We start from the raw sequence: 22,483 nt of genomic DNA, 5'->3' as shown, positions 1-22,483 counted from the left end.
TTTTTAGGGCTTTCCATGTTTTAAATTTCTTGATAAAGCTTTTAAATGCCCAAATTTCACCCCACACATGACTGATGTGGAGTGAAATGGCAGTCTGTCCACATCTGTAACTGTTTTACACATATTTTACTTATGTTGACATTTCGTCGTTTTAAGTGTACAGTAGTCTATTTGGCGCGTTTCTACAGTTGATTTCGTCTCGCGTCGATGACGTCACCACACACGCTCGCTCCATTCAGTGTCGAGTCTTCTGAGGTAAACAGTTCACGCTATACTGTAATATACTGTTTACACGGTTTGTTTAACATTTTACGGGGTCATTTCTGAATTGGTTTCATCGTGTTTGGCGCTTTTCGCGTGTTTGCTAACTGAAACATTTGCCTTTTTCTCTTCACATACAAAATGGTAAGATTTTAGCTAACTACTTTGTTGTTATGAATGTAGTTATTAGGGAGTCGAACTATATAGATTAATATGGACAAATTACAATGGTTGTCTATATATTACTGTTACTTTCTCTATCACTTGAGAATAGTAATATTAGAGCACTTTTACAGGCTTTCATCATATATTCTGACTCAAACAATGACTCAAACAATCTGTTTCTATCAGCAAACGCGTATAATAAAGTGAGGTGATCTGCTTCTGATCCTGAATGTCTTGTTTAAGGAGTATTGATAGTCTATGGATCATCACTATTATCAGAGCAGCTGAAAAGCCTCTTTATTTCATGTCAATAAATCCTGTTTTCACCTCATTCATTATGCTGATGTATTCTGTAAATTGTCACATTAAGCTCATTTTATTAAAGTCGACAGACTTTAGCAATTGACACGACCAGCTATTGTGATATCTAGAAGATATGGTATCATGACAGCATTTCATTAATCTGTTATGAACCATGTTTTATATAGGCTAAACATAATCAAGTTAAACTCAATATTTGTTTCTGTATTATTTATATTTGGTATCTTTTAATTTTTGTACTCTTAATTTTTTTCCATATAATTCTTTGCCTGTATATTAATGTGAGGCAATATAAATGTAGGAATAAAATGTGTGGATTAAATTCTTGGATATTAAGACACTTTTCCATTAATTTACTTAAAAGAAAGATGGGTAAATAATTAAAATGTGTGAATTAGTATGAAAACAAACTAAGTGATTTCTTCTTGATTTTTTCAGATCTCCTTCAGTGAAGCTCCTCCCACTGCAATTCACCAATAAATGCTGGAATATTCCCATCAGTCTACAAGTGAAGATGAGCATCAAACCTTCAGGAAGAGCTGAAATCTGCACAGACAGAGTTTATTGAAGGACAGTGAGAAGATTAGAGATCCAGAACACTGCAGAATGAAACACACTGAAGAACAAAGAGGTTGGTGTTTATTCCTGATCCTTCATTCATGAAGCTGAAGAACATTAAGGTTATAAAGCAGTTCATCAGATTTAGGACTAGATTTAGTGTTAAAAACTACTTTCAGGATTGACTAAAAGACACACAGTGAAAAATTTGCACTGAAAGTGGTATTTTTGCAGCTGACCGTATTTGTAGGAGTTTCCCTTTCAGATGCAAAATTTATGAGAGGAGAGTATTTAAATTAATTATGCAACATGATTTACTAAAGTTTGAATGACGCCTCTGTTTATTATTTACATACGGGTCTTTGTGGGGTTTCACGTACAAAACGCCCTCAAGTTTAGTCAAAGCCCAAAACAATTATACTTGTATTGTACACTGTGAGACCTTTCAGATGACATATACCACTGCAGTGCCTATCAAAATTGATCCAAGGAACAGTGGTGAACCGGTGTAACTTATGCCTTTGCATTTAAATGGTTTTGTGCATTCTTGTGATCGTAAATAAACAGAATCAGTAGGTGCAACTGAATTGGTACATGGGCTCACTTTTTATGTGAAATGGTAAAAACCGGGTTTAATTCAGCCTGATTGATGTGCACTCTTGACACATTAATAAGTTACTTTTACTGTAACATTTTTTTATTGTAAAACATTGGTCAAATATTGATGCTGGAATCTTAAGTTATTAAGTAAAGACCAAACGTTTGCATCTGTCATGTTCATTTTGCGATCTAGCTAGTTTTCAGTCAGCTGGTAACACAGTGCAGTTTGTTGCTGCAGACAAGTCAAGGTGCCCATGCTGACCCCTGTCCACTGCTGAAAGAGCCAACAGTGGGCATGTGAACATCAGAAATGGACCATGGAGCAATGGAAGAAGGTGGCCTGGTCTGATGAATCATGTTTTCTTTTACATCATGTGGATGGCCGGATGCGTCCCTTACCTGGGAAACACATACCAAACCACTTGCATAAGATGAGGGCCATGCTCTCCTTGGGAGAAGAGCATCGGGAATCCCCTCGCTGTAGGGACAATGAGGCAGGTGGAATATGGGATATGGTAGCCTGACTTCGTCATACTCATATTCTAGGCAGAATGTGAGTCTGATACTGCTTCATTGCACTTGAATTATGGGGCGTGTCTTAACCGAACCAGTAAAAAAAAAAAACCTCTGCACTCAATTGGATAGACCTACAACCAATCAGAACAACGCAGTAAGTGACGTATGTTGAACTTGTACTTAAACTTTTGCCAAATCCCGTTGGAAGGACGGCAAACACATCTTTCCCATCGACAAATGCCTTGATTGCGGTTCTTTGTTCGTCTTTTAAAATGAATGCGCTGTCGATTTCTTTTATTACAGACTTGATAGCGGAATCTAAACATCTTACTTCTCCAGCTGCAGTCATCGTTGGTGAAAACCAATTCAACCCAAGCGCTCTTTGATGACGTGGGTGGTTGCGTAACCGCAGATAGCCTGTCCGTCGTCGATTAAAGCCCGCCATGGCAACTTGATTGGCTCGGCCTTCTGGGAGCCGAGCATAATTACTCCACAATGGATCGAGTCCAGACCGAACTTCCCGTGTTGTGGGCGGGGTTCGGACTGGCACCCAGGCTAGGGATATGAGCCAGCTTAAGCTCAATTAGCCCTGTCTGCTTGGCCCCATGACTTCAATGTTTCTTCCTTTCAGGCTCCTGAGAGTAAGAGAATAGCTGCATTTTCATTTTCGGGTTAAAGGCAAGTGAGCTAGTGCGTGCCAATGCCAGTTGCATTTCCATTGTTGTTTTTGGGGCTTGATCGGGCCTTGTCGGGGCTTCCTCTGGGCCAACGGCCAGGGTTTTTTGGCCTGCTGAATACCTTGGTCCAAAGTGGGCCAACTGGAGCTTGAGGAGTGGCCATGAACAGAGGCGTAGTTTACCTGAGTCAGGAGACCGGTTGCTCTGCTCATGCACACAAGAAAGTGTTTTCCTTTTGATGATTTTTATGATTTATTTCAAATGTAAATTTTTACTTTAATTACAGACATGATGATGGAGGAGGGTGAAGAGAAGAAACATCTTGTCAAAAATGGAAAAGAAACTCGCTTGCAGATTGAAAGTATTTCTTTACTGAAAAGAAGAGACAAGAAATGTTTCACCTGCCGACAGTGTGGAAAGAGTTTCACACGCAAACAGGGACTCGAGGTTCACATGAGGATTCACACTGGAGAGAAACCGTTCACATGTGATCAGTGTGGAAAGAGTTTCACAAACAAAAAGAATCTCAAGGATCACATCTTAGTCCACACTGGAGAGAAACCCTTCACATGTGATCAGTGTGGGAAGGATTTTAAACAACAAGGACATCTTAAGGAACATGCAAAAATCCATACAGGAGAGAAACCGTTCATATGTGATCAGTGTGGAAAGAGTTTTAAATACAAAAAGAGTTTCAAGTGTCACATGATGATCCACACTGGAGAGAAACCATTCACATGTGATCAGTGTGGGAAGAGTTTCACAAATCATGTAACCCTTAATGAACACACAAACATCCACACTGGAGAGAAACCGCATGAATGTGATCAATGTGGCAAAACGTTTTTGTGGGCTTCAGGCCTGAAGATCCACCTGAAAGTTCATTCACAGGAGAAACCTTATTCATGTTCTTTGTGTGGAAAGAGTTTTTCACATCAACAAAATTTAAAAGTTCATCAGAAAAGACATACTGGTGAAAAAGCTTATGTGTGCTTTGAGTGTGGGAAGAGTTTTATTACAATTGGAGATTTGAAAATGCACCAGAGAATCCACACTGAAGAGAAACCATACAAGTGTTCACACTGCAACAAGAGATTCAGTCAGTCAGCACATCTGAAAACACATGAGAGGATCCACACTGGAGAGAAACCTTACAAGTGTTCACACTGCAACAAGAGATTCAGTCATTCAGGAGACCTGAAAAAACACGAGAGGATCCACACTGGAGAGAAACCTTACAAGTGTTCACACTGCAACAAGAGATTCAGGCGGACAGAACATCTGAAAAAACACGAGATGATTCACACTGGAGAGAAACCTTACATGTGTTCACACTGCGACAAGAGATTCAATCGGTTAGACCTTCTGAAAACACATGAGAGGATCCACACTGGAGAGAAACCGTATCACTGCACTGCATGTCGGAAGAGTTTCACTCGATCATTTGCTCTACACAGTCATACAAAAAACGATCACTGTAAGTAGTTTCTTCCAGCACTTTCAAGTGTGAAGATGCATCCTCACCAAACGTGACACAATAATACCATCAAGGCATAAAATCTCTCTAATGTGAGGGTATGTTTACACAACAGTAAAAACTGAAATGTTTTTTGCAAACAGGCAACAGCGTTGTCAAACTGAGCGAATCAATGAACTGGGGAAATCCCTTTCAGTAAGGATGCTACAGAAGAAAATCCCCATCAAAGACAAAAAAGCATGTACAATTCTTGTCAAACTGGTTTGATATAAATTTAATATCCCCTCCTAAGAAACGATAGAAGGGTTAAATTAATAATTGATTGTTTGTTCAAGTCATGTTTATAAAGTGTATAGGCATATAGTGTTAGAAACATGGGATTTCACAATTTTACTCTCAACTCATTCTTTCTTCAATTTCTTTCTTTCTGCAACTCGTGAATGTGCATGTGTTTGTGTTAGGTATTACTTTTGTATGTTCAAATAATCAATAAAGTCTCATTTGTATTGCATGTTTTGTGCTTACAAATTTAATGTCTTAACTGCTGATCTTATCGTGCTGATAAATAGTGTTTTCACTGTTAGTTTGGATGGTAATATCCATTACAAAGTTGATCGTTACAGCCCATTCAAGTGAATGCTGGGTGATTCATTTGTTCAGCTATAAAATAATTGATTCTTTCAATGTTATAATATCCAGAATGCTGCAGAAAGAAACACACTGAAAAACAGAATTTGGTGTTTATTCCTTATTCTTCATTAATGAGATAGTGTTTCCACAATATTGTTTCTTTGTGCCATTATCATTATTCGGTTGTTAAGTCTGACGTCACGCGGCAGCGCATCCGGGTCCTAACGCTCTATCTCATACCACAAGAAAACAACAAATGGTGCTAATATACATACACAATGTGGTGTAATACTACAAAAAATATATAATTATAACCTTTATCTCCATACCAAAATTCCAGATGGCCAGACAATGATTCATCTTTTATAAATCGTTAAAATATTCATATCTGTGACGCTGTGAGCATGGAGACTGTTGTGTAGACTGTAAGTATTTAAAATGTTTAACTTTTTAAAATGATTGATGTTTAAAATAAATAAATAGCGCTCATAAACGCCGTCGATGGCATTCTCAAGTGAAATGAGTCGAGGCTTGGACCCGGAAACGGCATTCCTTACGTCACGACTTAACAAGCGGATAGTTGTGGTGTGGACTCTGCTATTCTTTTATTTTTAGAATGATTTATTGAACTACATCTTAGAATGACTTTTTAACTATATCATTGTAGTTCAATTGGTCACGTTCGATGTTACGTCAGAACAGACTGACGAATGGGGTCTCACCCCGAGAGCCCAATCACCTTAGAGTGTTAACAAAACAAGCCAATGGTATGCTGAGTACCTCGGTCTGTGATATTTGCAGTGTGAACTGCGCCCACACAGTGTGGGTATATAAGGATCAGTGCGAGTAACTCGCATTCAAGTTTTCACTTCGGAGCTGTGCACATCTCTCTGCTTGTCACCAAGTGTTTTCAATGCATCTTCAGTTGGTGTTGGTGTGACAGAGTGCTTCAGCTTCTCAACTCCCTGGTCTCTCAGGCTGGCCTTTTCGACGGTAGAGGTAGAGAGTTTAGCCCAACAATTCTCTGCCGCACAGACGCAGTCTGAGGCTATTAAACATATTCTGCCTCGGCAGCCCGCTGCTGCTCCTACACAAGAAAACAGGTGGGTTACGGCCGATCCCTGACTTGCGTGCCTTGAACCGCGCTCTTCACAGACTCCCGTTCAAGGAGTTCAAGGGTTCAACCTTGAACCCTCCCTCAGGGTTCAAGGTGTCCGTATTCTCAACTACCTCTATGACTGGCTGATTCAGGCTCACTCTCGAGATCAGCTGTGCGAGCACAGGGACCTTGTGCTCTGACACCTCGCCCATCTGGGCCTTCGGGTCAACTGAAAAAAGAGCAAACTCTCCCCTGTGCAGAGGATCTCTTTTCTTGGTATGGAAATAGACTCGGTCTCCATGTTCGCACAGCTTACAGCTCATGCACAGTCTCTGCTGAACTGCCTGACTCAGTTCAGTGGCAAGAGAGCGGTTCCACTGAAGATATTACAGAGGCTCCTGGGACATATGGCATCTGCAGCAGCAGTTATTCCATTGGGATTGCTCCATATGAGATCGCTTCAGCACTGGCTGCACGGCCGAGTCCCAAGATGGGCATGGCAACAGGGCAAGCTCCGAGTGACCATTACTCCGGCTTGCCTTCGGACCTTTACCCAGTAATTGGACCTCTCATTTCTACGGACTGGTATTCCCCTAGGTCCGGAGTCCAGGCATGTTGTTGTGTCAACAGATGCCTCTGCCACAGCGTGGGGCGTCATGTGCAATGGACATGCTGCATCAGACTCTTGGACGGGACTCTTCAGTCTTTAGTAGCATGTCAATTGCCTCGAGTTGGAGGTCTATGCTCCCGTTGCATGTCGCAACTCGCCTGCCATCTCCTTTTGTGGAGTCAAAAGCATCTGAGGTTGCTTTGTGCCGTTCATATCCCGGGCAAACTCCATCTTGTGGCCGACGAGCTTTCTCAGCAACAGTCTCGCCCCAGGGAGTGGAGACTCCATACACAGTTGGTTCAGCTGATTGGGGAACACTTCAGGGACAACTTGTTTGCCTCCCCAGTTAATTCCCATTTCCAGTTGTTTCTTTTTCCCTGACCGAGGGCACTCTTGGCACGGATGCTCTGGCACACAGCTGGCGGCGGGACCTGCGCAAGTATGCGTTTTCCCACAGTGAGCCTTCTGCCACAAACTTTGTGCAAGATCAGGGAGGACAAGGAGCAGGTCCTTTTGGTTGTGCCGTATTGGCCCGGCCAGACCTGGTTCTCTGAACTAGTTCTCCTCGCAACAGCCCCTCTCTGGCCTATCCCTCTGAGGAAGGACCTTCTTTCTCAGAGACGGGGCACCCACATCCAGATCTTTGGAACCTGCATGTGTGGGTTCTGGGCAGGTCGCGGAAAGGTTAGGTACCTTGCCACCTCAGGTGGTTGTTACCATCACTTCGGCTAGAGCCTTGTCTACTATACAGGCCAATGCCCTGAAGTGGAATCTCTTTGTCACTTGGTGTTCTTCTCGGGCGAGACCCCATTCGTCAGTCTGTTCTGACGTAACATCCTTCAGGGAACGAGGGTTACATACATAATCTAGTTGTTATCCTAGGTGTGAACAGGATTTTAGCATGCGATTGTCAGAATAATAGATTATTAAGATTTCTGAACAATATATTTTCCTCATTGTCACAAGTTCAAGAGAGGCCACTGAGGGGATTCTCCACCCAAAATACTCATCCTTATAATATAATTTATGTTGGCAAACAAAAAGTATTCATAAATATAGCTGCAAGAAGTAATTTTTGAGAAATTCCATGTAGCACGTGTGTTTATCCAGTGGAGAGAGGCTGATGAAGGAATGCTGCCATCAATGCCTTTGAGTGAGTATATACTACAGAAATTAATAAAAAAAAAAAATATTTAAATCTTGTTTATAGTTTATTTTAATTGTAATTTCAAACACAGTTATCACAGCACTTTTCTGATTCTTGAATTCTGTGCATTTGCTGCAGAGCTTTTGTGGTGGAGCAGGACCTGCAAGGCAAAGTGATGGCGGCATTTGTGAACAAAAAAAAAGGAAAACCTGAAACATATACAGTAAGATCATACAAAAATCAAATGACATTGTGCTGTTAAGATGACTGCATTTGTATTATGTTTGTGCATTTCTGTAGGATGTGAAATGTCCTCAGACTGGTGTGAGCACTGAGGATGAAGAGCCACAGAGATCCTGGGAATGATAGATGAGACCCTCCATCACTCCACCTGCCCTGAGCCCAGAGCCAGCAAGAGCATCTAGAAAAAGACCAAAGGACATTGAGGATGTGATTTTGGTCAAGTTTGTTTTGCTGGTTTCTGTTCATACAATGGATCCCGACTTTCAGAAGCTTCAAAAGCATGATCAAATAATGTCATGAAGCTTCTGCAAGTCAGGCTCCATTGACTGATATTGTATGAACAGAAACCAGCAGGACGAAGTTGACCAAAATCTTCCACTTTTTGTGTCCAAAAAAAAAAAATGGGATTTAACAATGTGTAAGTTAGTAAATAATGTCTGAATTTATGGGTTAATTAACTCTTTATGCCCCCAAATAGAAATGTGAATGAAATGTATGCATTGGAACGCACAGCATTATTCGGTGTGTTGATCTATCAAACAGCCCCTTCTTGATTCCAGAAAAATACTATTATTTTTGTCATCCTGGAATATGGCTATGATATCTTCCTACATTGTTGTTTAAGAAATTAAATGCTACCCAGTCCACCAGTTAGGGTTAGAAGAACTGTTGCCAAACATATAACATGTTAGAAACAATAATCACTGCAATAATGATCCAGTCTTACACTCTTAATTATTTGCCTATTTAATTCCAAACAACAACTTTTTTTTTTTTTTTTGGCCAGGCAGTGTATATTAATTAGGGTTGTCGAGATGAAGAAATATCCTTGCGGTTATTATGGGTGGCTCAATAGCGTGATATGCGTGTCACATGTAGTTGCAAATAAGTAGAAAACAGAATCTAGATGCAGCAGTATACGAAAATTAACAGGCACACAGGCTTAGAACACAAAACTTAACCAGAAACACACAAAACAGAACCTGTGACAATGAGTTGAGAATAATGAGAATAAGAACATGCCTACTCCAACTTGAAAAACTAAAGAATATTAAGTATCACATGAAAACAAAGTGTACATGAAAATACAGAGAACAAATGAAATATTACTTTAGCATTAATGAATGTGATTTAGACCTGGGTTATAATGTCCTTGTTTCGTGCTAGGAAAACCAGCATATAAACTTTTGTGGTTTCAGGAAAAATCGCATAGGGGTAACACTGTTCCCAGCGGCACTGAAAACCCATTCCGATGGTGTGCTTGTTGTACACATGTACTTGCACGTAACTTTGGAAAGCAGTGGAAATCTACTCTGGTTATCTGGTTATCTGCTCGTGCTCTCTTAGGTATGGATGCTGATGTAGAGGTTGTCAGTGATTTCAGTAGGTCTCCAAGAGTTTTTTTCTTTGCTGCAGGTGGCACCACCGATTGCCCTTCATCTCCAGCCACTGATGTACTTTCAGGTCTCCACTCCCAGCATCTCTTCGATGAGTGCGGAATTTGTATCTGTCTCATTGGTATGATCCTCCTATATCTAGTAAAAAAAGAAAAAAAAAAAAAAAACAGGCCTTTGCCAAAAGTTTTTGTAAGGCATCTGGTTCATACTTACCCTGTAGAACCCTGCACATTTTTTTGCTTTATGTCTGATGTTAAGGTGGTATCCTCATTTGATGGTTTAAGCATATCTTCTGTCAGGAGTTTCAGGACGGGTTTGACTGATGACACCATAAGGTAGCTCTCTCCAGACAAGCAGATCTGGAAATTCAGTTTCAAATAGTTTACATTTCATAACTTACCAATATGAGGCTATGTTGAAGGATTTGAAGTTCTGCTTGTGCTTTCACCAGATCTCTTCAACCTGCTCTGGCAGTGCGGTTTTGCCTGGCAACTCGAACTGCTTGTTACATTTTTGAAGTATTGACTTGAATGCAGGTTTCTCCACATATTCTCCACTATATACTGCATAACAGCGGCTGTTAGGCATTTATGTCTGTTACTTTCATGGCTGTATTTGACAGATTTCGCAAAGGCTTCAGCTATTCCTAAGTGTCGGCTCGTACCGGCCTCAGCTGCCCTTTTTGAGGTTACTCCACAGTCCTTAAAGGGAAATTACATGTTGGCTGAAAATGAAATATTTGAGTATTTGTGAATTTCTACGTGTTTTAAGTTGAAAGAGTGTACATTACTGAGTTACAATTCTGAAAGCAGAAAAACAAAGTAAATAGACTGAAATAGTAATCCAACATAGGCCTACACTAGGGCTGCACGATTAATCAAAATTAAACAGCACGCGATTTAGCAATTGGCTGTGAATTAAAAAAAAATTAAAATTTGATGCGCAGCTTGTCAATGAAGCACAGCTAAATGCTGCTCCGTCTGAATGCCAGAGGGCGCTCTTGTGTAGAAACTCCAAATATGGCCCATAGAAAATTTGTTGCTAACAAATTATTTTTGTTGATCTAAGATTCTCAAGCATTTGTCTAAAACTTGTCCAAATGTTATCCCAAATTTACAAATTGAGTTATTTGAACAAACATTTTTACATTCAACAATGTTGTGCCAGTTCCCAGCATGCATTACAGCTTGAAAAAAATATGAGGTAATTATTTTTTTTTTTTTTAAATGATTATTAATGATTATTGAATTACAATTGTTGATCATAACCATGTTTGAGATTTGTGTTGACATGAGACATATGAGTGATATGTTCTTTTCATTGCAGCTTTTGCAAATTATTTTCCCGGGTGAAATGGGTAAACTATGAAGGATTGGAGCTGCTGCTAAACATTATTTGGTTGTCTTGACAAGAAGTTTTAAGTTCAAAAGACCTGTACTCATTAGGTGATTAAACTTTTTTTAAGTTGACTTTAACTGGAGTGGATTAGTTGTGATAACTCAAAAAAGTGAGTGTGATGTTACTTTTTCAAGTTGGCTCAACTTTTTTTTCTTTCTTTTTTTTTTAGTTTTAAGTTCAAAAGATTACCTGGTACTTATTAGAAAAAAAGTATTTGTTGATCTTAACTGAATTTTAAGTTGATTTTCGCTTCTCAAGGGGAGTACTAAATTAAAAAATATGATCTTTAAACAAAATATTAAACAAAATTTACACATCATCATCATCCTGTTCAAAGTTTACACCCCTGCATTGTTTCCTACTTGAGCATTGTTAAATGTTTTCACTTTTTGTAATAGTTGTGTGTCACTCAATTGTCTTTAGTGTAAAAAAAAAAAAGGATCCCTCTAATTTTGTAAAAATTAATACAATTTTGCATGTTAGCTTAGGATGCTTTTGCAGTCTGAGAATCACCAGTTGATGTTTATATTAATTGCCCATTACAGATTACATTAATGTTTAAATTAAATAAATGACATTTAAATTCAAAGTAATCATTTTGGTAATCTAAAATACTTTTCGGATGTAACTGTAGTTTGATTACCACCCATTTAAAATATAACTATTGAAATACAGTTACTTATATTTTGTATTTTAAAAACGGACTAACATTTCTTTATATACTAGTTAAAGTCAAACAATGATTTATTTTTTAATGTCTGAGAATAAAAATTTTAAAAGATTGTGTTTTAGTCATTATTTAGTGCTGAAGAAACAAAGTTTGAGTTTTTGTGGTAAAGTGAAAATAAAAGTTCTGAGAAATTCAATCTTATTTAATACATATGGTTGATGTGCTCGGATTATTAATGTATCAAAACTAGATATGGTTTGCATAGCCTACTGATTATTGATGCTTAAGTTGGAAAGGAGATATCCATCTCATTCATTTTAATTTTACTAATCTAATTTTTGTATTTGCTTTTGAGTAATCATTGATTAAATGTTACTTTTTTATTAATATTGTTATCTTTACTTTTTTATCGACAGCTTTTATTGTATATTTGCGTCAGGAAAAACAAATTTCTTCAATTTGTTTTTTACACTATAGATCTGTCGTCGTTTTAAACAGTATTTGGCGCGTTTTTGATAATCTACAGTTGGTCGTCTCGCGGTGATGACGTCATCATTCGCTCGCTCGCACCTTCAGTCAGCCTCGAGTCGTCTGAGGTGAGCAGTTCACCCTTTTTCGTGGTAAGACGTTTTGTTTAAGCAACGTTTTTAAGCAACATTTCTAAAATGTTATCTTTTGGTTCGTCGCTATTTGTGTGTCTGCTAACTAAAATCTAATTTTTAAAGAAAATGGTTTTATTTCCTTGTTTTTATTGACACAAAACGATAAGATGCTAGCGCACTACGTTGCTGGTATGAATGTTTATGGGCTTTCAGCATTCTGACTCAAACAATCTGTTTCTAACAGTAATATAAAGTGAGATGATCTGCTGCTGATCGTGAATGTCTTGTTTAATGAGTATTGATAGTCTATGGATCATCACTATTATCAGAGCAGCTGAAAAGTCTCTTTATTTTGTCAATAGATCCTGTTTTCACCTCATTCATTATGCTGATATCTTCAGATCTGTATATTGCCACATTAAGATCATTTTATTGGTGTCAACAGACACCATCAGTTATTGTAACATCTACAAGATATAGGTAAGCATCATAATGGCATTTATTAGAGCTTGAGTGGATTTTTTTAAATTATCACTGAATGAAAACAAACATTACAAATAAAACAGTGCTGAACTTTATTACAAAAAAAGTAAAACACTATTGAATCATGAAAATGCACTGTTCTTTTTGAATATATAAAAATATTAATATATTAATTATAACTTCATGTTAGTTTATAGTGCATTAACTGTTAAGAGATAAAACTTTAACATGTAAAAATGCATGAAATGTTGAAATTAATTAACAATACTTTTTAATAACCTTAGATACCGTAACAAATGGACACTTGTTTTAAATTGTTACAATTTCTTATAAATCCAAGCAGTCATGCCTATAGGTGACCATCATTAAATGTCTAAACAAAGGCATTATAGCGTTACATTATTACGTTATATTACATTTAGCATTGAAATTAGACACATATTTTATGTATACTATACTCTTACACTTTCTTTGCTGTAACAATACTCATGTCACGATTCGAAACAAATCGATACTGAACTCACAATATGATACTTAATGCAATATTTTAAGCCAAAATGAAGAGTAAAAAGCATAATAGTTACTTTACCAGATAGTAAGGGTTGAGCGACTTCAGATATTGTTTTAAAGTCAACATTTATGTGATTAAAGTCGAAGTTGACTAGTCGATGATGATGTAATTTATGGGGCTGTTCACACAGAACGCATTTTTCCATTCCAATTTGTTACTTTTCCATTGTTTTTCTTTGTAAATACGCAATAGACAGACGTGTATATGACTGTGGTGCTCACGTCTTGCATCTTTTGCAGCATCTCGCGCATTCTACATGCCGTTATAAAAACGTGCTGCTCAAGTTCAGATTGGTTCATTTAAAAAACAAACAAACAAAAAACACATCTCGAGACCTTGCGTTTTCCCCTATTCCACTGCCCGCATTTTGTAAAGCAAAAATGTGTTCTGTGTGAACAACCTCGAGCTGAGACTGGAACATTTGTCTTTGGGTCATTATTTTTATCAGTTCTTTTGTCTTTGGGTCGTTATATTTCTCACCGAATTTTACATTTGTATGAATGCATTAGTGAGAGAGTGATTGCGTGTGAGTTAATTCTACTTGGCAGCATCTCTTTACTAATAGTGAACTTGTGTGTTTTATTTATTAAGAAATATTTGCTAGATCTTTTCAGTTTCTAAGTTAGTTTATTAATAAATCACAAAATAGTGCTGACAATACATTTCTGTGCTACTGAATGATTCTTGATCTATCTGCACATGGTGTGCAGTGCAGTTTAGAACGGTGATTAACTTACATGTACAATGAGCTATTTAAAACGTGCATTCACCCGATCAATTTTGAGTATCTAGATCGTATAATCAAACATATCTTGTGGAGCGCTGTAATTAACTTTATGATACGGAGCGTTATGTGGACTTCAAAGATTTTTATCCTGTTGCACCCTCTATAGGCCATGACCAGCGACTAGTCGATGTCATGCTTAAAGCATCATGGCAGGACATTAAAGTCGACTAGTTGGTGCAACCCCTACTAGATAGATAGATAGATATGTGAACATAAATACTTAAAATGTGTGAATTAGTATAAAAACAAACTTAGGAACTGATTTCTTCTTGATTTTGTCAGATCTGTTCCTCCTCCTTCAGTGAAGCTCCTCCCACTGCAATTCACCAATAAATGCTGGAATATTCCCATCAGTCTACAAGTGAAGACGAGCATCAAACCATCAGGAAGAGCTGAAATCTGCAAAGACAGAGTTTATTGAAGGACAGTGAGAAGATGAGAGATCCAGAACACTGCAGAATGAAACACACTGAAGAACAAAGAGGTTGGTGTTTATTCCTGATTCTTCATTAATAAGGTTGAAGAACAATAAGGATATAAAGCAGTTCATCAGATTTAGTGATTGTGGTAGGAAAAGAATTGTGAAAAAACAGTTCAACCAATAAATAATATAGTGGACAATTTCTACAGTCATGTGAAAAAGTTAGGGCATCCTATTGTATCATCTAGTGCTTGGCAGGTCCTAAAATTTTGAAAATAAAAAGTCAGATGATCAAAACACATGATATATCACACTGTGTCATCATTTATTTAACAAAAATAAAGCTGAGACGGAAAAGCCATGGGTGACAAAGTTAGGACACCCTATGATTCAATTTGCTTGTGGATCCACTTTTAGCAGAAATACCTTAAAATGATAATAATATTATAAATATTATAAATAATATTAATTATATTTTAGTAAGTATTGCAAATATATAAATAGCCTAGGCCTACATACAAACGAAGGCTACGTTCTTTCTTTTAAATAAAAACCGTCATTATGTTTACACTATTGGTTAACGGATGTCAAACTATGGCCGGTGCGTTCGCTTCGTCTCAACCCGTTGAGAGACGAGACGTGCTGACAGATAAAATAATTACATGATTGTTATAGCCTACGTATATTTCTCTGATTTCTTCAAGCCGTTGTATTTACCATGTTTACTATGGTAATAGCGCGCATAGTCTTGGTGATCAGAATCCACATCGGATTACAAACATAAGTTATTTAAAACACTTGCTGCTGTCTGAAAGTGAGTTTTGAGCTAAAATGATTTTAAAAGTCTTTACATGTAGGTTACCAGATAACACCAGTATTAATCATCGGCGCCTCTGTCTCCACACACGGATAAACTCCGCCTTTGCTCCTAACCACTCCCTCCTCAAGCCCGAGCTGGCCTGCTTTGGACCAAATCATTCGGCGGGCCGAAAAACCCGGGCCGTTGGCCCTGAGGAAGCTCCGATGAGGCTCGATCAAGCCCCGGAAGTGACAGTGGAAACGCGAATGGCCCTGGCACGCACCAGCACGCCCGCTTTAGGCCCAGTGCAAACACGGCTGCGCCCGAAGGCACGGGTTGAAAGACCCAGTCAGTGACGTCACGATATGCTAATTTGTTTAAATTCATACCTACGTAATCACCATCACCAAAATTGTACTTTAAATATATAGACCGATCTACCGACCCCTTTTTTTTTTTTTACTGTTACTGCAAACCAAAATATTTTTAAGGGTGGCCTCAGCCGTTCTGGTGTAGATTTGCTGGTAGATCATTATCCAGTTGCATAACCCAGTTTTGGCCAAGCTTTAGCTGTGGGACAGATGGCCTCACATTTGACTCTAGAAAACTTTGGTATACAGAAGGGTTTATGGTTGACCCAATGACTGTGAGATGCCCTGGGCCCATGGCTACAAAACACCCCCAAAATCATCAGCCCTCCACCGGCATTACTGTCTTTTGGTTTGAGGTGTTTGTGCTGATATGCTGTGTTTGGTTTTCATCAAACTTGGCACTGTGCATTATGGTCAAACATCTCCACCTTGGTCTCACCTGTCCAAAGGACATTGTTCTAGACATCTTAATGTTTGTTCACATGCAGCTTTCAATCCTAAGCCATGCCGCCATGCTTTTTTTTCTTTTTTTTTTATTTAGCGAGAAGAGGCTTTCTCCTGGCAACCCTTACAAACATTCCATATTTGTCCTGTCGTTTTCTAATTGTACTGTCTTGAACTTTATCATTTAACATGTTAACTGAGGCCTGAGTTTGAGCTGTAGCCCTTGGGCTGTCTGCAATTTCTCTGAGCATTGCAAGCTCTAATCTAGGGATGAATTTGCTGGGACGTCCACTCCTGGGAAGATAGGCAACTGTCTTGAATGTTTTCCACTTGTGAAAAATGATGGACTTCAGACTGTTAGAAAATGTCCTTGTAACCCTTGTCAGATTGATAGGCAGCAACAATTGCTTCTCTAAGATCATTGCTGTTGTCGCTCCTCCTTGGCATTGTGTTAAGACACACCTGAAGTGTCCAGATGCTCAAACTGCCAGAACTTCAGCTTTTATAGAGCTGATCGCACTTGCTGATGATCAGTTAATCAAAGGCATTTGATTAGCAGTGCCTGACCGTTACTTACCTTCTTAATTCCTATGTTAACAATAATGGTGTCCTAACACCGATGGGTGTTTCATTTTGGCCTTGTTAAATAAATAATGACATGGTGTAATATATCATGTGCTGTTATTCATCTAAGGTTTTATTTTCCAAATTTTACAACCTTGTTGTGGCAAGTAGGATGAGGCAGAGGGCTGTCAGGCCATTTGCTTGATTGATAGTGAGCTTGACTTCAGAAGTATAAAATAAGGAGTGATGACACTGAAGGACAAGAGAGGACCAGGCCTGGACTATTTTATGTTATGTTTATGTGTTTGTCGTCCATGAGGGGCTGCCGCTTTTTTACTTTTGTTTTGTGTTTGTTTTATTATTAAAGTTGATAAACGTTTGCTGGTTCCCACATCCTCCTTCCCTGAACAACACACATGTTACAATTATGTTAGATAATTGTGTCATTGCTCAAACATTTAATAGTTCTCACTACAGGAACATGGGATTTGTGCATATGTTTAAAAAATAATGACTGGAAAGTAAATGTACCTCGTTCATGGAAATATTTAGCTGATTTTAGATTTCTAGCTGTTGTCTACTTTTATTTTACATTTCTCTCAGATTTTTTTTTTGTAATTTATTTTACTACCATTTCAGACCTGATACTGAAGATTGAGGAGAGTGAAGAGGAGGAGAAACATCATCATATCAAAACTGGAGAAAAACTTCACTCACAGACTGAAAGTATTTCTTTACTGAAAAGAAGAGACAATAAATGTTTTATCTGCTGTCAGTGTGGAAAGGGTTTTACATACAAAAGGAATCTCAAGGTTCACATGAGGGTCCACACTGGAGAGAAACTGTTCACATGTGATCAGTGTGGGAAGAGTTTCACACACAAAAAGAATCTCAAGGTTCACATGTGGATCCACACTGGAGAGAGACCATTCACATGTGACCAGTGTGGGAAGAGTTTTGTAGAACAAGGAACCCTTAAGACACACATGAACATCCACACTGGAGAGAAACTGCATGAATGTGATCAATGTGGAAAAACATTTTTGTGGGCTTCAGGCCTGAAGAAGCACCTAACAGTTCATTTACAGGAGAAACCACATTCATGTTCTTTGTGTGGAAAAAGGTTTTATCATCTACAAAATGTAAAAGTTCATCAGAAAATACATACTGGTGAAAAGGTTCATGTGTGCTTTGAGTGTGGGAAGAGTTTTATTAGAGCTGCAGATTTGAATCGGCACCTGAGGATCCACACTGGAGAGAAACCTTACAAGTGTTCAAACTGCAACAAGAGATTCAGTGAGTCAGGACATCTGAAAAAACATGAAAGGATCCACACTGGAGAGAAACCTTACAAGTGTTCACACTGTGACCAAAGATTCAGTCAGTCGGCACATCTGAAAACACATGAGAGGATCCACATGGGAGAGAAACAGCCAGTAGGTGGCGATATCACTTTGTAGAGATGCACTATGCATCTAGAGACTAAACACGTCATACACATGCGCATGAAGTCATTGTTTTCATTGGATGTGCCACACAAGTCCTGAAAAGTGAGGCCAAATGTTTTGATCGCCCCCAGGTGGCTGGACCCAGTATAGGTCATAAACCCCACACTCTCAATGTAAACTAAACAATGAAATTACACTTCAAGTATTTTTTTTCCCAGAGATGTTTCCCAGCATCTCAATTCGCCCCTACTTATTCTACACCAAAAAAGTATACTCTTTTTGTGGAGAAAAAGAAAAAAAGTACATATTTTTGAGTGTGTAGCTGAAGAGTAGACAAACTTTGGGACATACTATCATAAATTGATTGCTCTCTGTCGCTTAGTTGCACGCATCCTGACACCGTAAACTGGCTTGTCAGTCATCTTGTCACAGTAAAAATCGTCCATGTTTCATTTCTTTTAATTTCCTACCACAAATGCAGTAGTATGTTGTTTAAAATTGGAGCAGTCAGTTTAGGGGCGTGTGTTTGTGATTGATTCTGTGGGAATATGGGCGGGACCTTGATATCACATCTCCACGATCACTACTACGCAGATTCTGGCTCTAAAACAATGCAATTAGTGCAATATGTCAGTGCCATCTTGGGGCATTGACTGCTTCACTTCTCTACAAGTGAAGGTGCATCATCCCATCTTTTTTTTATTTTTTTTTTATTATTTTTTTTATAACTGTTTATGGTTTTCACAAAAATTTACATTGGCTGACCATACGTCCTCTTTTTTTCAGGACATGTCCTCTTTTTGGACCTAAAAAATGTGTCTGGCCGGGATTTCTACATCAAAATGTCTGGGATTCGGCTTTTGCTTTCTACAGTCATTATTTATTGTGTGCATTTTTGCATTGCTCTGAGCTTTCTCTTCCTGTGAGCTGTGAGCTTTTTTTTAGGTCCCTCCTTTTCACACGCCACCACTGGTCGGCCATGTACGCAAACATTGGTCAAACTGCATCTCAGTCATTATCCTCAGCACCACGGCAACAGCCAGAGTGGCAGCTTGCTTATCAACAGTGGGTGGCACATACCTGAACAGCGTAAAAATGCCCAAATGTAAATTCACAGATGATTTACAGAGAAAATTCCCGTGTTTTCATCTCGGTCGGGATCCGTGTGAAGCAGAATGCATGACCCACAAAGCTGGCAAATGCGTGTCAGTGTCAAATAAAGGTGCTAGCAACATAGAAGCCCACATAAGCTCTGCAAAACACAAAATTGCAGCTAAAGAAGGGTCAGGTAAATTTACCCTTCGCCAGGAGTTTGATTGACAAGCGATCTAACCAGTCATAACGCAGAATCCACCATTTTGTCCGACAAAGCAGTCAGGAGTTAGAAGTTTAACCTTGGTGGACTTGAACTTGAAAAATGGTGTGTACTGATGTCTTTCCGCATTACATTCCTTCTGATGTTCATTCATGTTTATTTGATGCTATAAATTTACTAGTAGGAAGAGATGATCGGTTCACGAGCCGAGGCGCTACAGCAATCTGTCACGACACATTAAATTGTTCAAATTTCTTAAAGAATTGCACAATTTGAAAGCTGGGACTTTAATATCATAAGTAACCTGCTCTGTCTTGTCTGTCGACATGCTGTCATCCTCTTTGCTCCGCGGTGTATATTTCACTCTGTGTGGCATGACAGCGCCATAGCTTGTCGGAGAAAGCAACAGTATCTAAGGGGCCGGATCTTTGTGAAGGGTCAATTAACTGACTATTTTATGAGAAAAGGTAAAACAGAAGATGCTGTTACTGCTGTGGAGGGAGTTTTTGCATTCCACACCACGAAGCATCACAAAAGCTACAGATCAATGGACTGCACGTCTGCCTTGTTAAAAAAAAAAAATTCATGCACTCGCACCAAAACTGTTGATTTATTTTACGTTCATTGTTTTTAAAACTCACCTGAGTTCGGAAGATCGGTCTTCACTTTTATTCTATTGAGATTCTTTGCTATCTTGTTAGTCAATAAAGAGATAAATAAATGTTTGCATTTTTGCATTTTTTTGTCTGCTTCACCAAGTAGCCTCTTAATGTTATAAAAAACTTTAATTGTCCCTTTTTATTTTCTGCTGATTCTTCATAGATCAAGAATAAATCATAATTTTAGTTACATATAAAAACCATGAAATGTTATTATGTTTGGGGCTTTCCATTTTTTAAATTACTTGATAAATACCTAATATAGTTCACCCTCACATGACAAAGGGAATTAGACTGCTGTGTGTTTACACCAGTAACTGTTTTACCTTTTTTTTTTTTTTTTGTTATGTTGTTTTATAGATATTTTTAGTATTTTGCGTGATTTTGACAATCTCCCGTTCATCGCGTCTCGCTGCGATGACGTCATAACCAGCGCGCGCTCCCCCTTCAGTCAGGTGTCAAGTCTTCTGAGGTGAGCGTTTCGCGGTAAAACAGTTTTATAAAGCAACATTAACGGGGTCGTTTCTGACCTTTTCATCGGGTTCGGCGCAATTTGTCTCTGTTCAGTGAAGCGGTTATTTATTTATTTTATTTTTTTAAAGAAGAAGGATTTATGAGTTGCCTTTCTCTTCACATACAAAACGGTAAGATGTTAGCAAACTATGGATTGTTATGAATGCAGTTATTAGGAAATGGGAACTATATTTAGATTCATATGGGCAAATTACAAGGGTTAATAGGTGTTATAGTGTTAGCTATTTTTTCCCTGTATGATTCTAAATAATAATAATTTTAGAGAACTTATAGGCAATATATTCTGACTCAAACAATCTGTTTCTACCAGCAAAAGCATAAATACAGTGAGATGATCTGTTTAATAAGTATTAATAGTCCATATATATATATATATATATATATATAATATATATATATATATATATATATTACAATTATTATTATTTTTTTTTTGTCTGTGAGCTATGTTATTGAGAGTTAAGATAAATGTAGGAATAAAGTATGTGGATGAAAATCTTTTTAAAAAATTCATGTTAATTAAAAATGTGAATGTGTATAAAACACGTGTGTATAAAATGTGTATAAAAAAATGTGTGAAATAAACTAACTGATTTCTTCTTGATTTTGTCAGATCTGCTCCTCCTCCTTCAGTGAAGCTCCTCCCACTGCAATTCACCAATAAATGCTGGAATATTCCCATCAGTCTACAAGTGAAGACGAGCATCAAACCATCAGGAAGAGCTGAAATCTGCAAAGACAGAGTTTATTGAAGGACAGTGAGAAGATGAGAGATCCAGAACACTGCAGAATGAAACACACTGAAGAACAAAGAGGTTGGTGTTTATTCCTGATTCTTCATTAATAAGGTTGAAGAACAATAAGGATATAAAGCAGTTCATCAGATTTACTGTTTGTAGATGGACAAAGCTTAGTTAAACCAATAAATAATATAGGAAACATTCATATGAATAAGAAAGTACACCCTTTTGAATCCTACGGTTTTATATATTGGGATATTATTAAAAAATTATCTGGTCTTTGGCATGTCTTAAAATTAGGTAAATACAACTTCAGATGAGCAACTACACATGACATACAACGATTAGCATAACATTATGAGCACTGACAGGTGAAGTGAATAACACTGATCATCTTTTCATCACAGCACCTGTTAGTGGGTGGATATATTAAGCAGCAAGTGAACATTTTGTCCTCAAAGTTGATGTGTTCGAAGCAGGAAAAATGGGCAAGCGTAAGGATTTGAGCAAGTTTGACTAGAGCCAAAGTGTGATGGCTAGACGAATGGGTCAGAGCATCTCCAAAACTGCAGCTCTTGTGGGGTGTTCCCGGTCTGCAGTGGTCAGTATCTATCAAAAGTGGACCAAGGAAGGAACAGTGGTGAACCGGCGTCAGGGTCATGGGCGGACAAGACTCATTGATGGCTGGCCCGTGTGGTCCGATTCAACATACGAGCTCCTGTAGCTCAAATTGCTCCAGAAGTTAATGCTGGTTCTGATAGAAAGGTGTCAGAATATACAGTGCATCAGTTTGTTGCGTATGGAGCTGCATAGCTGCAGACCAGTCAGGGTGCCCATGCTGACCCCTGTCCACCACCGAAAGTGCCAACAGTGGACACGTGAGCATCAGAACTGGACCACGGAGCAATGGAAGAAGGTGGCCTGCTTTGATGAAATCATGTTTTGTTTTACATCATGTAGATGGCCAGGTGCATTG

General features: G+C 38.4%; 1 protein-coding gene and 1 pseudogene across 6 annotated transcripts; both read left to right on the top strand.

Moving 5' to 3' along the window:
• The first annotated feature begins 246 nt into the window (after positions 1-246).
• The window catches only part of LOC137028242 (zinc finger protein 721-like), a 36,782-nt pseudogene continuing 14,545 nt past the window's right edge, over positions 247-22,483 (top strand).
• On the top strand, positions 12,329-21,558 carry LOC137028117 (zinc finger protein 239-like). Of its 6 annotated transcripts, XM_067396878.1 has the most exons (5): positions 12,359-12,389; positions 12,817-12,851; positions 14,495-14,696; positions 17,451-18,247; positions 21,381-21,558. In XM_067396878.1, the coding sequence occupies exons 3-5, from the start codon at positions 14,648-14,650 to the stop codon at positions 21,429-21,431; spliced, it is 897 nt and encodes a 298-aa protein (XP_067252979.1). In that variant the 5' UTR covers positions 12,359-12,389; positions 12,817-12,851; positions 14,495-14,647; the 3' UTR covers positions 21,432-21,558. The 6 variants fall into 6 exon arrangements, with proteins under 6 accessions (XP_067252980.1, XP_067252976.1, XP_067252982.1 ...); XM_067396879.1 differs by lacking the exon at positions 12,817-12,851 and having other exon boundaries at positions 12,329-12,365; XM_067396875.1 differs by lacking the exon at positions 12,817-12,851 and having other exon boundaries at positions 12,335-12,389.

The sequence above is a fragment of the Chanodichthys erythropterus genome, chromosome 10, assembly GCF_024489055.1.
Source record: "Chanodichthys erythropterus isolate Z2021 chromosome 10, ASM2448905v1, whole genome shotgun sequence".
NCBI classification, from domain to species: domain Eukaryota; kingdom Metazoa; phylum Chordata; class Actinopteri; order Cypriniformes; family Xenocyprididae; genus Chanodichthys; species Chanodichthys erythropterus.
Note: the sequence above shows the minus strand (reverse complement) of the source record. Positions and strands in the feature narration are given on the sequence as shown.

Bases quoted from the DNA above. Each gene is read 5' to 3' on its own strand.
- LOC137028117 (XM_067396879.1), top strand. From the start codon at position 14,648: ATGAGAGATCCAGAACACTGCAGAATGAAACACACTGAAGAACAAAGA. The intron at 14,697-17,450 runs GTTGGTGTTTAT...CTACCATTTCAG, and splicing joins ACACACTGAAGAACAAAGAG to ACCTGATACTGAAGATTGAG. The intron at 18,248-21,380 runs GTAGGTGGCGAT...TGATTTTGTCAG, and splicing joins ACATGGGAGAGAAACAGCCA to ATCTGCTCCTCCTCCTTCAG.